The sequence below is a fragment of the Aplidium turbinatum genome, chromosome 17 (genome assembly GCF_918807975.1).
Source record: "Aplidium turbinatum chromosome 17, kaAplTurb1.1, whole genome shotgun sequence".
Taxonomy (NCBI): domain Eukaryota; kingdom Metazoa; phylum Chordata; class Ascidiacea; order Aplousobranchia; family Polyclinidae; genus Aplidium; species Aplidium turbinatum.
The window spans coordinates 16,826,806-16,840,688 of record NC_137488.1 but is presented as its reverse complement, the minus strand read 5'-3'; the positions used below and the strand labels follow the sequence as shown (position 1 = coordinate 16,840,688).

Sequence of the window (13,883 nt, the reverse complement as noted above, 5' to 3'; positions counted from 1 at the left end):
CATTTTGTACGATACTATACGTACTCACCCTGCGTATATGTTCTATTCCAATGAACATCATGTGAACAAGCTTTATTGAAAAGTTCTTCTATGATTACTTACCCATGCCAAACCCTTGCTTTTGCGCATTCCTATCCCATGCTAATGCTCGTCTATTGACATCTTTCATATGGTCTATTAGTTGTCTGCATGAAAAGATGGACTTTGTTAACTTTAGTCACAAACGCTGACATCTTATTTTAAACCACAAAGATAACATACTTATTGCTTAGCAAAAACAAACAATATTATATACTGTACAGTGTACACACTGTACAGTATATAATATTGTTTGTGTATACTGTATACTGTACACACTGTACATGGTGTACACACTGTATATGGTGTATACTGTACACACTGTACAGTATACACCATACCAGAGAAAAATGCACATTTAAGTTTTATGTGATCACAAACAACCTACCTTGAGATAAGAAATGGTTCGAAACACAATACACTCACTTCAAATTCATCGCATCAAAAAATTGCCTTCGTTGTGTTGTAAGGTTCGAGGGATTGTTCCAGCCTTCAGGCACTAAACCAGCTTCTTTACGAACGCTGCTTATGCAATGGTCTTCGTGTGGGCCTGAATACGTTTGGCAGCCTAAAGGAAACTCTAAACAAAAACACATTATTTCCAAAAACCTTCTTCTTAAGTATTTTACAGGGTAAATGTTATTTTAATATGACTTTGAAAATCTGCTTAAAAACGGTATTGAGAAAGTAAATGCAACTATAAGACTTTCCAAATAGCATAGGCTATGTTCAAAGTTTACTCAAACACGGTTATTAAAAAACATGAGTTTTCAGCTACTTGGTATGACAACCATGATATAAAATGCTCAAAAGAAGTTCATACAAAGTTGCATTAATGCAAAAGCTTTAACAAACTTACTCAAACCGTAGCATTCCAGTTGCGCCGTGTCATTAGGAGCAACAGGAATCCCTGTATAACGGATGCCCGCAGGTGTAATGGTGCTGCGAATGGGGTTCAATACCCCAGCAGGGGTAAACGTTCCGTTTAGAACTAGAGCGCCTTCTAATGTAAAAGCTCCGTTTAAGGTGATGGGGTGGTCGTCATCCATCCTGGCACGAAGAATAGTTTTCTTTTTCGGTATAATTGTCCCATTTAGTAAAATTGCATCGGAGAACAAGTAGGCCCCTTCCATGTTCAGCGCGTTTGTATGGACTCCGTCTTTTGGCACGATTGTTCCTTCTGGCACTACAACTCCTTGTGGGAATATTTTTCCCTTTGGCACGATGGACCCATCTGGTTCAACTGACCCGGCAAGGGTAATTGAACCGTTAAAATTCACTTTCCCGTTAAGAACCACTCTTGATTGGTTAAGATTTAGGGCATGATCTTTCAATGTTTGTATCACAGCTTTTACTTGTCTGTAAATATAAAAAAGTAGATACATGTTTTTGTTTTCCACATTCCAATTACTGTAGTCTTTCAAATTATATATTAACGACTATTTTTGCAAAGAAATTTAAATGTTTAATTTTCGGTATGGTTTAGTGTGGCTCCCCCTTGCATACAAACTTGTCTCTACTAAATCTTTTAGTCCGAAGTAGCCATATTGAACGAAGTCTTCTGTATACTGTTTGTCAAACAAGAAGGAAAAAAAGTTTTTACAAAACTGAAACTTACGGCAAAAATGCTATTTTCAACTTGTTTCTGATCAAACTAAACGCTAGCCGTAAGGTACTGAAAACCTAACCCAGGCAAACTGTACACATGGAGCGATGAACTGATTCATATCAATAAGTAGACTGCCCGAAACTGAAAATGCTCCAATTGAGAGCAAAAGCATCTTTTTTGAGGCTAGTATGCTTGTACAGTACACTGATGACATTAGATATACACTACAGTACACGCAACTGGATTATGTACATATATTACACCTATTTCAATGTTCAATAAAACATCTTTAGACCTCGTACCTTTGATTGTAGACACTCCATGCGTTCATAAAATCAGCATAACCAAGTTTCTGGGGATATCGTGTCCCGTCTCTGACGCAACCAACTTCATTCAACCAAATGTTATCAATACAGCTGCGGCTAAGCGCTGGCCAATATAGCTTGCAATTCTTAAAGAACTCTACATTGCGTGTACATAAAAAAAGAAGAAGAATAAGTTAAGGTCAAGCAGTAGTTTGCACGCCAAAAGCAAAAAAGGAATGAGTGCAGCTCCAATGACCAAACAAGATGCGGCGTATCTACTCAGCTGCGCCTCTATACCTGCCGGCTGACCGATTTGGGTTTGGACAACAAAGAGAACTTCAAAAACTAGGCAGCTGATTGCGATTTAACACGCCCTCAAAGCTACTCTTGGAAAAGAACCTAAATTACCAAACAAACAAGCAAGCAACTACGCTGAAAACGTCTCTTCATAAAACGGTGTAAATAACATACAATATTATTATATTAATAAGTACTTGGTAGTAACATGATTAACTATTATTATTAAAAGTTTAAAATAAATTAGCCAAATTTTTGGTAAACGTTTTCTAAAATAGTGGTTGTTAACGCGTAAGTCATGAGCTTTAAGGTTATCCACGGTAACAAGTTTCGGGGGTATTGAAACGTATAAAAATTTAACCTTGACGCTTCATCTCGTCAAATTCTAACAACCTTTAACCTATTCAAGTATGAACATTAATATACATCGTAGGTCGTGGTATAATTCTTTTGAAAGTAGACCAACAGACCAAGATGAAAAAAAAATTGCAATAGAATAGCATATCTAACTTTTTAATTGAAACACTAATTTAGAAGCCATTGACCTGCTAAAGGTTTTTACCGATTCCTTGGGGGTTCGAACTATTGTACTAGTGGAAATGAAACCAGATTAGTATAGAAACTGAGATGAAAGTACCAAACCAAAATGTGCAAACATACTATAAACGCATCATAAAATTAATCTCACCCATTCCAAATCCTATAAATTGCGAGGGTACATGCCCACCGAGAGCCTTATCTTTGATTTTGGTCATGTAGTCAAGCAACTCCCTGTAAATAATTGCAAAATGGCTCTTTGCGATCAAGTGCTCTATTTTGGAAAATTAAGTTTAATGTATTATTTTCAGTCGCAAGTGAATTAACCGACAAAGTTTATTTGCCCGAAAAGCTTTAAAAATGTGTTTGCTCAGAATAGGTCACGTGATGCTTTTGATTCTTGCTTCCGCTTTCGTGTTTTTGGTAAAGCTTTGGCCTATGGTTTGTTCAAAACACGAATGCAAGTAGCCTAATATTACAGCACAATTTTAACAAATATCGCCATATCAAATCGTTTATCGGTTTATCGAAAGGCTTAAATTTGTCAAACCGAAACGAAACGCACATAATTTTGACAAATATACGGACGCACGAGTAGGCTTGTGTTAAGCCGAAAAACCGTAATTAAACCGTCTGCAGACGTTGAAGCAATGTAAAAATGACGGAGTTTTCTATCTGGGTGAGAATTGTATTTATACCTGAGATTCATCGTACGGAAAAAATTTAATTGTCCTCTGGATACGTTCTCAGGATTGTTCCAACCCTCTCTTGCTAACCCAGCTTGCCTTCGCATTGTGTGAATGCAATCAATGGAATGGGGTCCTCTATAGCTGTAACACGTTTCGGGGAATTCTGTAACGAACAGTATTTATAATCACTTAACACCGGCCGAGTTCAGCTTTTTTGTTTTTAGAAAGAAAAAAGAAAGAAAAAAATTGTATAAACATAACAAAGATGGGAAATAATTCGCACAAAAAGGACTTGAAACCTAGACTCAAAAAAAAAGAAAACAACTGTACGCATGTATGCTTACTTTAATAAATGTAGATGGGAAATGAGAATGTTAATGTGCAAGTAAAATAAATTGGTTTTCTTATGCTTTGTGCTAACGATGTATTCAATTGTTGTTATCAACAAAACTCTGCATTCGAATGCTTAGCATTATGACTTCGTAATAGAACAAAGACTTGGAGGAAAAATAACATTTTAAAATGAGGAAAAGTACACACCGAGACCAAAGCATTCCCACTGAGCAGTTGTGTCAGGTGCAAGCGACATGAGAGCAAGGTCCTGTACATGAGATTTGAACTGGCTGCGATAATACAGTAAAACATATAAGTTAGCGTAAATTTAAAAAGTCCAAACGTGCACAATCACTCGTGTCGCGTCTATCTGGTTCTAGAACACGTCTATTCAGTTTTAAAAAGTAGATAATTATACAATATACAGTAAGACGATTGCTCTTTTGAATGCTATACTCTTGCACCATAGTTCTATTGATAACAATAACATATGGTTGATATTGTTATCAATAAAACTACGACAGAAATTAGGAAGTATCAGCTTTTACTTCGTGTTTCTCGGCAGTCGAGTGTAGCAAGAATAGACAGCGATAGACACGTGTTTCGCCCATGAGGCTGGGCTCATCAGTAGTGGCTAGTGTGAAGGCTACACCGGTATGTTTAGCAAAACACAATGCTCGCTGTTCTATAGTGAGTAGTCAGGTAGTGCTGACGCCAGGAAGATCGCTCCTTCTCAACAGCTTCTACTTTGCCAATCATAAAATCAAACTACTAACATAAAAGGGCGCAGTTTGTGCATGAAATTACCCTAAATTTCTGGAATTAACAAACTGTTTCTTCGTTCCAGATAAATTTGCTGGGTAGTCCCACCCTTCTTTCACACAACCATGATCGGTCCAAATTTCGTTCAAACATGCGAGTGAGAGTGGCCCGACGTAATTCTTGCAATCCTTTGGAAATTCTAGCAAGATTCAAAACGATTTAAAATGCATCAATCAAGACTAACCACTGAAGATTTTGGATGCACAATATGGTTGTTTACCATCCAAGCAGTAGATGCATTGTTGTGTTCATCCGGTGAATTGTAAAATAAATACACAAACACCTGAGTTGTAATATTACTTTACTGACGTTTTGCGCACTGTAAGGTTACGCGTCCTTGAAGCAAGTAAAGTAGATCAGTACAACATAAAATTTCCATCTAATACTTGTGCTGCAGATTGATTTTAGTCCTTTTATATCAAACTTTAAAATACTTTCTGCTATACGACACCAAATTTGGTATCTTTTAAAATGTTGATCGTTCATTGTTTGTACTTACTAAATCCAAAACAAGCTAGTTGAAACAAGGGCTGTCCTAATTTCAAAGCTTTTTCGCTGATATTTCCCATATACCAAGACAATTGTCTGTGAAAAACAGTAAAATTCTTTTATTAGTCCTTTGATAGTAACAAAAATGCCGCTACTTTCCCCACATCAGTCACTTCCAGAGAATAGCTTTTTATCGATATTTTTCGACAGTTGTTACTGCCAGACAATAGCTTTTGAGCAAGGAGTGAAAGGATTACATTGTGTCACTCTCCTTAAACTAGAGACACTTACACAAAAGTTAAACAGTGAAACAAAAAAGATAAGCTTTACAACAATTGCTTAGATTTCAATCAGATAGCTTGTTGGGTTAAAGTTATTTTTAGACAGAAATTAGCAATAAAAGTCACCAAATACATGTTTTGTTGTTCTGCGTTATCATTGTTGAAGTGACTTGGCAAGAACGTTATTTCCACACCTTTAATTCGAGTTTGTTGTATCCAGGCTTACACCCGGTGGTTAAAGATTTAAATTAAGTGGACGGGAAGGCAAGGAAGCCAATCTTCGCGTCCACTTGCAAGCATGCCTTTAAGTGCCAAAAACACAGCCGCATGCTCTTGAGCGGTCGAACCGGCGCCCTTTCGATTGCCGTTCCAGGGCTCTCATCACTCGGCTATGCAGCCAAGTTAAAAAGCCAAGCATGCAGCCAAGCTAAGTTTAAAAAAATCGAGTGACACCAATCCTCTTACATGAGATTAAACTTTAACAGAGTATCGCTCTTCCTTTTTGTGAGGTTATCCGGATGCTCGTAGCCGCCTTCGATGCAACCACTCGCATTCCACATGTTCCTCAGGCATTCAGGGGAGTGCGGAGGGTCGTACACAAAACATCCTTTCGGAAAGACTGCACAAAATATTGCCAAGTTGAGAAACAACAATAAGGTTTTGAACGTGTCTTTGTCGTTTTAACGTCGCATCTACGTTAAGTAGAGTTGTTTAAGTATAAAATTTTCTGCAGCCACAAAAACATCGCAAAGCTTCCAATTAAAATACTAAAACCAAACAATGGATGACAATTTTTTTTCCAAAAACCACCACTAATACGTTATAAAGAAAAGCTGTGAACTATGATGTTAGTGTGATAGCTTGTTAAACCGGTCGTCGGATTCGTTAATATTTCAATAAGAAAGCAGATGGATATCTTAGAGTAAGTTCTTACCTAAACCGAAGCATGTCATTTGGTCTGTAGCATTTCCAGCCAAAGCTGTTAGAAGAGGCGATTTTCTTATTAAAAGAATAGTAAGTCTGCACAACAACAAAAATTTAATCAATTTTTGGTGTAACCGCTTTGATAAACCAGTGTACTGACCCGCTTATTCGTTTCCTTTTCTGCAATAAAAATCGTGACGTTCTAGCAACCTATGAACAAACTGTTGCCGGAACAATACAGACAAGGCAACTTATGCATGTAAAAAGTCACAGCAAAAACAATTAAAGTTCTGAAAGGAATATGTTTAAACTTTAAAGGATCATGACCCGCACAAAATTAAACTGTGGGACACTAAAGTATTACTTTTTACAAACTACAATAATAAAATCTGGTGTACCTATTATAAGTACATATATAAAGTACATAGGTGTACCATCACCACAGAATTGACCTGATGTTATAGTTCCTCCACTGTGCAAGTCTTTGTGCCGGAGACAATTTTTTCGGGTAACCAAGTCCTACAGTTTTACAGCCAGCAGCTTGCCAAATTGCTGTGAGGCATCTTAGTGGTAAAGCGCCTTTATAATGAGTGCACTGTGGCGGGAACACTAAACAAGCAATGTAAAGAATTTATAAAACACAGCAGTATAAGTGGAAGATATATGATAGGAAAGTAGTCAGAAGGAACATAAACCTTGACTTGAAAAACCGCATACTTTTAATGCATGTATGGTATCGTGTCAGCATATTTGTAAACTACAGAAACTATGTAGGCCTAATAGTAAAATGTTATTTTTTGTTTGCTTCGTACATTTTATAGAATATACAGGAAAAACAAAACAGTTTGGAAACTACTTAAACAAAACTTTTTCTTTGAAAGGCATTGAGTTGGATTAAGATGGGAAGAGAAAACGGGGACACCAAAAAAACAATACAGGTAAAGAATGAGGCAGACAAGATCGGACTGAAGGAAGAAGATGCAATGAACATAATGTGATGGAGAATTTCATTCTTTATCTTGTGTTGCCGGCTACATATGAAACTATTTCTAAGTGGTACTGTAAATGACCTTACCAACTCCATAGCATTGTAGTTGTGCATCACCACCTCTTGCAGATGCTCGTCTGCTGATCACATCCATATGCCGACGAATGTAACTGAAAACAAAGCCAACAATAAATAATCGTCCGTTGCAAGAAAATCTGATGCATAACATAATAGCACTTCAAAATTATCATATACTTTAAATAGAACAAGAGTTTCGTAATGTTAGTAAATGGTTGAAAATGAATAAAACACGAGATAAAAAGCGATGCTGGCACTACATTATTATACTTAGACCTTATCTTCGAAGCAATGAAATACGCACACGAGTGTTCCCAGGTTTAAAACATCATATTCAAGAGTGGTAAGATTCCCCGGGTCGTCATAACCATCTTCTAGGCAACCCACATCTTTCCACATCGTCCTCAAACATTCGAGTGAATGGGGACCTCTGTAGTTGATACAGCCATCAGGAAACTCTACAAAGTTAGGTGAAATAAGGTTAAAAAGAGATTCTGCTGATAACATCTGAACTCGTCTATAAGGACTGCAGTCACGCAACAGCGTTTTAGTAGAAGAAAGCGGTGAAATACTCCATTTGAATTAGTTAATCGACTTACTTTAACAAAATTTCAGGTCTTCCGCTATGCAAAAAAGTATTGTTTTTGCAAAGTCATAAGCTTCATTGAAGCTCAGTGTTTGTGAACGATATTTGTGTTATTGTGACGTAACTTAAAAAAAGGCAGAGACGAAACTTCACTGTATTAAAATTTATATTTAGTTGAATGAGTTTCGCTTTTAGCAGCATGATCGTTGCTTACTTCACAGTGTAGATTCAAACGATCTGTTATAGCCTGAAAAAACCACTCACTGACTTCAACACCATTCGTCATAGCACATGACTAGGGAACTGTGTTCCGAAAGCTAGTGCAATTTGATATTGCCAAAAAGAACCCGCAGCATCAGGCTATAACAGATCGTTTTGAATCTACACTGTGAAGTAAATTTATATTTGATGAGCTGCAATTTAAATCGCATGTTTCAGTATTTCTCGACTTTTTTGCTTGGTTGAACATTGGTGATATTTAAGTGTTTTAAAAAGGCTTTCTCGTGATTTCACCGATCTTATCGTCTAAAATTAAGACTAAATCTAGACTGATCTAAGTATTATTGAAGGATTACAACAGTTTTGAGTTGGACCAAGCTTAGGAAAAGATTTTAAGTGTTAACCAATATATGCCAACTACCACCACATGATGCCATATCGGCTATGATGTCAGCTATGATGGCTATCATAGCAACTTTCCATACCTAATCCAAAGCAATCCAACTGGGCTTGTTTGTCGGGAAGGTGAGTTTTAAGGTTTAGATGTCGGACGTAATCTTCGATTTGACTGAGAATAAAAGTAAGCCACGATTAAACTTGTGCCACGTAACTTGTTCAACCGGCAACCAAATGAAACTTGAAATGCTTTTGTTAAACAATCAAATTGCCGGTGATATTGTCTTACAACTGTAAAAACTGATTAACCAATGGCGTAGTAGGATACAAACTAAAACAAAATTTTACAACAAAAATATATCATAAACCAGTTTACAAAGGTAAAAGTCCAAAAAGAATATATGAAAGATAAGGTAGGCAAGGCCGGACTGAAGGGGATGTGATGAACTGAACAGAATGAGATAGAGAAAAAGGGGATAAAGATAATTCCTGCATGGAATAAAAACAACTCCATTCGATTCCGAACAACTTGTTATTAAAAAAAATGTTAAAATATTTGCTAATTCACTGTAAAGTCCAAGAATCCCAAGCTGCTTTGGTTGCCCCCCTTAAGTTGTGGGGATGTTTCCAGCCTTGCTCTACGCATCCCTCTCGTTTCCAAAACACCTTGTAACACTTGCCAGAGTGTGGCCCTCTGTAGTAGTTGCAACCTCTTGGAAATTCTAAATACAAAATTCATTGCAGTGATAAGTCGCAAAGTTGCGTAAAAAGTAATTAAACTGTGGTAGGAAGTTATTATCTTGATTTGTAAAAGAAGCAAATACAAAATAACTGTTGTTTTAGATATCTACCCCAGTTTCTAGAGCGTTTAGAAAGTTAGACTGAACTGACAACAAAACACCAAGAGGTGATCTTACAGTTACACGTATTTAACGTACAGTTACGTCAGCTACTTAGCATACGCCTATACACATCACACATTTACCATACAGTATCATTACATTGTTTACTCGTAAAAGCTTTTTATTCAAACTATAAGTGGTGAACAGACTTGTTCATATGTCAGAAGCTTTTTGTATGCTGCTGATATTTACAAATTGTTTCTACTGCACTTTTAGGTAGATGACAAAATTTGCAGCATTTATATCTTTCATCGTTTTTTGTATGTTATACACAAGATGTAGGTTAAACGAAAATTACAATGTTCAAAATAAATGCATGACAAAGTCCAATTTGAAATTATTGTGCTGCTGATCGCTATTTCGGGTATTGAACCCCCTTCAGTACAACTTTATAAATAGCATACTCCACTTGTCAGCTTAAAATGACAGAAACTGCATTGAAAGAATGACTTGGTTTGTCATCACGACACTATGGCATGATTGACTTATATAACGTGATTGAATCAAAATAAAGGGTAAACTGCTTAAATAAGTATGCTTAGACATTATGCTTATGTCTAGTTCTACTTACAAGTTGATAAAAATATTTTCAAACAGTACAAGAGTATAATTTGATAGACTGATTGTAACAAACAATAAAATTGTACTTATTCCAAAACATTCTCTTTGGGCTTGAGCGTCCCTGTTTAGCGCTTCACGATGTATATTGTTCATGTGGCTTATGACTTGCCTAAAAAGCAATAAGATTGTTCATTTGTGATATCGCTACTTGATTGAATACTGGAGAAAATTAAGGGATACGTATGACTTACAATGTAGAGCTTCAAATAAGAAGAGGGAAATTGTTTATTGTTCAGTATTACAAGTCAAATACATAATAACAAAACGTATAGGCAAGAAGCACCAATCAACCTTGCGGTTTTCTAAACAAAAGTGCTAGCATATTTGAACATATGATAAGCATACCACACAGAGTTATTGATAAGAACACTTTGTGGACTGAGGATGTTTCTTTTACTCACTTAATTTCCTCTACCTTGAAGTGATTTTCGAAGCGAATGGCCTTTGGCATATAACGTAATGGTCCCTATAGCCTGAGGTACATCAGGTAAAAATTTATAGAAAATTCGCGGATGCATTAATTTTACAAAAAAAAAAAATTCATAGGTACGAAAATAATTTTGCAAAATTTTCGCACTTCGTAATTTCTTGATAGGAGCGCGCGAGGCAAAGCAAAGTTAAAGTTATTCTTCATAAGTCATGTTAATTTATGAATATACTGACCGTATGTTCCATCGGTTTAAATTTGCCATTTTACGCAGAGATAAGTTGCCGGGGTTTTCCCAACCACTGTCCACGCAACCAACCATTTTCCATATCGTCTTGTAGCACATCAAAGGGTTGGGACCACGGTAATAAACACAGCCAATCGGGAATCCTATGCATCAAAACACTTTTAGTCGCATTTGCGAGTTCAAATTTGCGGTTATCAGGCAGATGCATGCTTTTCATCCGTAACTCCAAAAAGTTGGCTACCATCAACAAATTTTTCAAATCAGCACTGCATAGTTACGATAGCAGCTATGCTTATTAAATACGCTTTGTTTTTTGTTTCTTGCTGCATGTTACCAGCTGATCACAAACGCAAAACCGTGCACAGGCTTTAACCAAAAAGAAAATATTATGATAATCTGATACAGCAATCAAGAATTGCAGCGTTCATGTCACTTTCCGATATGTGATTAAATACACTGTGTTGTCACTGCGGGTGTCAAAACTATGTATTAACGAAAACTCGACCAAAGGTCTGTTACCAGTTCTATTGTGCAGTACAGTTGAAATATAGATGACATATCGCGTATTTCAAATTAATATACATTGCATCAAATGTAAATCTTAGACAGTGCATCAAATGTAGTTATTACTTTCTAAAACCTTTACAGCCTGTTTCACCTTAAAAGGGGGATCATCATAAGGCCCTTATTCAAATTATTGTCATTCCAGCGGATAGGAGGGTTCGATGCAAAATTACTACAAATTAAATTAAGTTTCAGTGCTAAATTTTTGTGGTTTCATTCAGAGTTAAGTTTCTTTTGAAGAATTGGTCAAAATAAAACTCGTTTAGAGTAATCTTGGTGTAGAATTACGTGTAGCCTACTTACTCCTTCCAAAGCACTCTTGCTGGTCTGCGAAGGCGAAAGGCTTGGTTGTTGCGACGAGTTTCTGACGCAATGTGGCTACCAAGGCACTGCACAGTGACAAAATAAATAAAATTATAGAGAAGTTTCATGTCTGCTATAAAAGCCACTAACCTCAATGTTTGAATATTCTTATTGATTGAAGCTATCAGTCAACTAATTTACAAGTTAGATCCGAGATAATACAATACATACAAAAAATTACTAAAGGTGACAAAATATGTTGCAGGAAGCTAAAGAAGTAATTCGCTATTAGTGCAATTTCACACTTTATTTGAAGAATCTTACACTTTGTCAACTCCGCATACTGTACAAATTACTCGCAAATGCATTGTTTCAGAGACAAGGTTTCATTTGACATTATCAGTGTGTATCAGACACAAATATGCTCAGTGCTCACACAACAAACCAGCCAACCGACAATTGTGATGAAACAAGTCGGTTGGTTTAACAGGGTGTGACTGCATAATGATGTGGATGATGTCACAATAGTGTCAATGCAATTTCTTTCCGATTTCATGTCCTTTAAGTACGTGATGAAATGAAATAAAACAAGCTTACTCTAGTTTCATGTTGGCTAAATTGTTGATCGCTGGTGTTGATAAGTTGCCAGGATAACCCCAACCCTCCTTCAGGCAACCAATACTTTCCCACGCGCTAATCAGACACTTTGAATCATGACGTGGCAGAAAGGATTTGCAATCACGCGGAAAGACTGGAAAGAAAAGGCTAGAAAATGGCATGAACCATAATATTTTGAAACCACATTTGCAAGCTCAACATTGAACTAAATTACACTTTTGCCATGTATTAGTATGAAGCAAAATCCAGTTAACTCAAATCCTATAAAAATTGGTAGAATTTGAGTTCACCATTCCAGTGACTTAAAAAGAAAACATCAATTAGAAATGGTGAGAGTAAGAAGTGAGACAGAAGTTTCATGTAAAATCATTTTCGCTTTGAGAAACTATACACACAGTACTTTGCAGAACGGAAGTTGATACGAATGGCAAATCATTAAACGTAAAAAATAGTGGAAAGGTTGAACTAGAATAAATTTATACTCAGCAAGCATAGCTCAAACCCACTTCATTTTTAAAAACGTTTTTACTTTACATTGGAGCATGATCACAAGAATTAAACAAAGTAAAAGTATCACCTATAGAATCTGTACAAAACTTGAAATATCATCACGGCCTTTCTAAAAATTGCAGCTGCTTGTATTCCTTAGCAGCGTTTCTTAGTTTGCTATATCTCTACTACCCGGACAGAAAAGCAACTTTAAAGTAAACACAACAGTATATAAAACAACCCAACAGCAAAGCAACAAAGACATTTTTTAACGATAGTGTTTTAGACGTTGAATCAATGCAAAAAGTGATTGATTTGTTGTCTGGGTATGTATTGTCTGCATGATAATCCGAAAGATGGAAAAAACTGAAGTGACAATTGGAAAAATACTCACTCATTCCATAGCAATCTAACTGCGCGTTCGCGTCACCAGATTTGGAATCAGTTGTGAATTTTTTCATGTACGTTTGGATTTGCCTTTAAAAAGACATAAAACTTTCAGGTTAACAATAATATATTAAGTATCCTCTTTTGCAATGGTGCAGTAAGTTTGCCATATAGTTCCTATTTGAGAAAAATAACTTCTAAAACTAAACAATTGGTTTGCTAGCAGAGATAGGACACTTATTATACACTCACACAGCATAGAATATATAAGTAAATTAAACACTAAGCAGTTTAAATTGTGGAAGAATGAAAATATATTAAGCAAAGTGAAATGTCCATAAACGTAAATGCATATTTACAATAAATTTAGCTTATCAATGAATGCTCTTTGTATTCCCGTATAGTTATCTGGGTCGTGCCGTCCTGACGTCAAGCAGCCAACATCCTTCCATATTTCCTTGTAGCATAAGAGACTCTGTGCGCCTCTGAAGTATCTACAGTTTGTTGGAAATTCTGCCAAACAAAAGTTTTGATGATGAAAAGGAATTCGTTATTATTACATTGGGTTACAAATGTTATCAAATAACTTTTACTCTACATTTCAATGCCCTGTCCAGGATTACACCAGGTGGTTGAGTATAGATTACATGGACGGAAGGAAGCAGGGGTGGATTTAACAAGGAGCCTGGGGGGT

At 36.3% G+C, this 13,883-nt stretch overlaps 1 protein-coding gene across 1 annotated transcript in view; it reads right to left on the bottom strand.

Moving 5' to 3' along the window:
• Window positions 1-13,883, bottom strand: part of LOC145786377 (uncharacterized) — a 32,566-nt gene that overhangs the window by 13,850 nt on the left and 4,833 nt on the right. The window contains exons 7-28 of the mRNA XM_082598022.1: window positions 13,549-13,702; window positions 13,197-13,279; window positions 12,293-12,446; window positions 11,696-11,781; window positions 10,818-10,971; window positions 10,181-10,263; window positions 9,200-9,353; window positions 8,721-8,803; window positions 7,735-7,888; window positions 7,440-7,522; window positions 6,817-6,973; window positions 6,375-6,460; window positions 5,906-6,059; window positions 5,170-5,255; window positions 4,656-4,809; window positions 4,056-4,138; window positions 3,525-3,678; window positions 2,978-3,060; window positions 1,990-2,149; window positions 938-1,437; window positions 505-658; window positions 103-185 (exon numbers count right to left, since the gene is read on the bottom strand). Coding sequence (XP_082454148.1) covers window positions 103-185; window positions 505-658; window positions 938-1,437; window positions 1,990-2,149; window positions 2,978-3,060; window positions 3,525-3,678; window positions 4,056-4,138; window positions 4,656-4,809; window positions 5,170-5,255; window positions 5,906-6,059; window positions 6,375-6,460; window positions 6,817-6,973; window positions 7,440-7,522; window positions 7,735-7,888; window positions 8,721-8,803; window positions 9,200-9,353; window positions 10,181-10,263; window positions 10,818-10,971; window positions 11,696-11,781; window positions 12,293-12,446; window positions 13,197-13,279; window positions 13,549-13,702 — 3,042 coding nt within the window. The remainder of the gene's footprint in view (window positions 1-102; window positions 186-504; window positions 659-937; window positions 1,438-1,989; window positions 2,150-2,977; window positions 3,061-3,524; window positions 3,679-4,055; window positions 4,139-4,655; window positions 4,810-5,169; window positions 5,256-5,905; window positions 6,060-6,374; window positions 6,461-6,816; window positions 6,974-7,439; window positions 7,523-7,734; window positions 7,889-8,720; window positions 8,804-9,199; window positions 9,354-10,180; window positions 10,264-10,817; window positions 10,972-11,695; window positions 11,782-12,292; window positions 12,447-13,196; window positions 13,280-13,548; window positions 13,703-13,883) is intronic.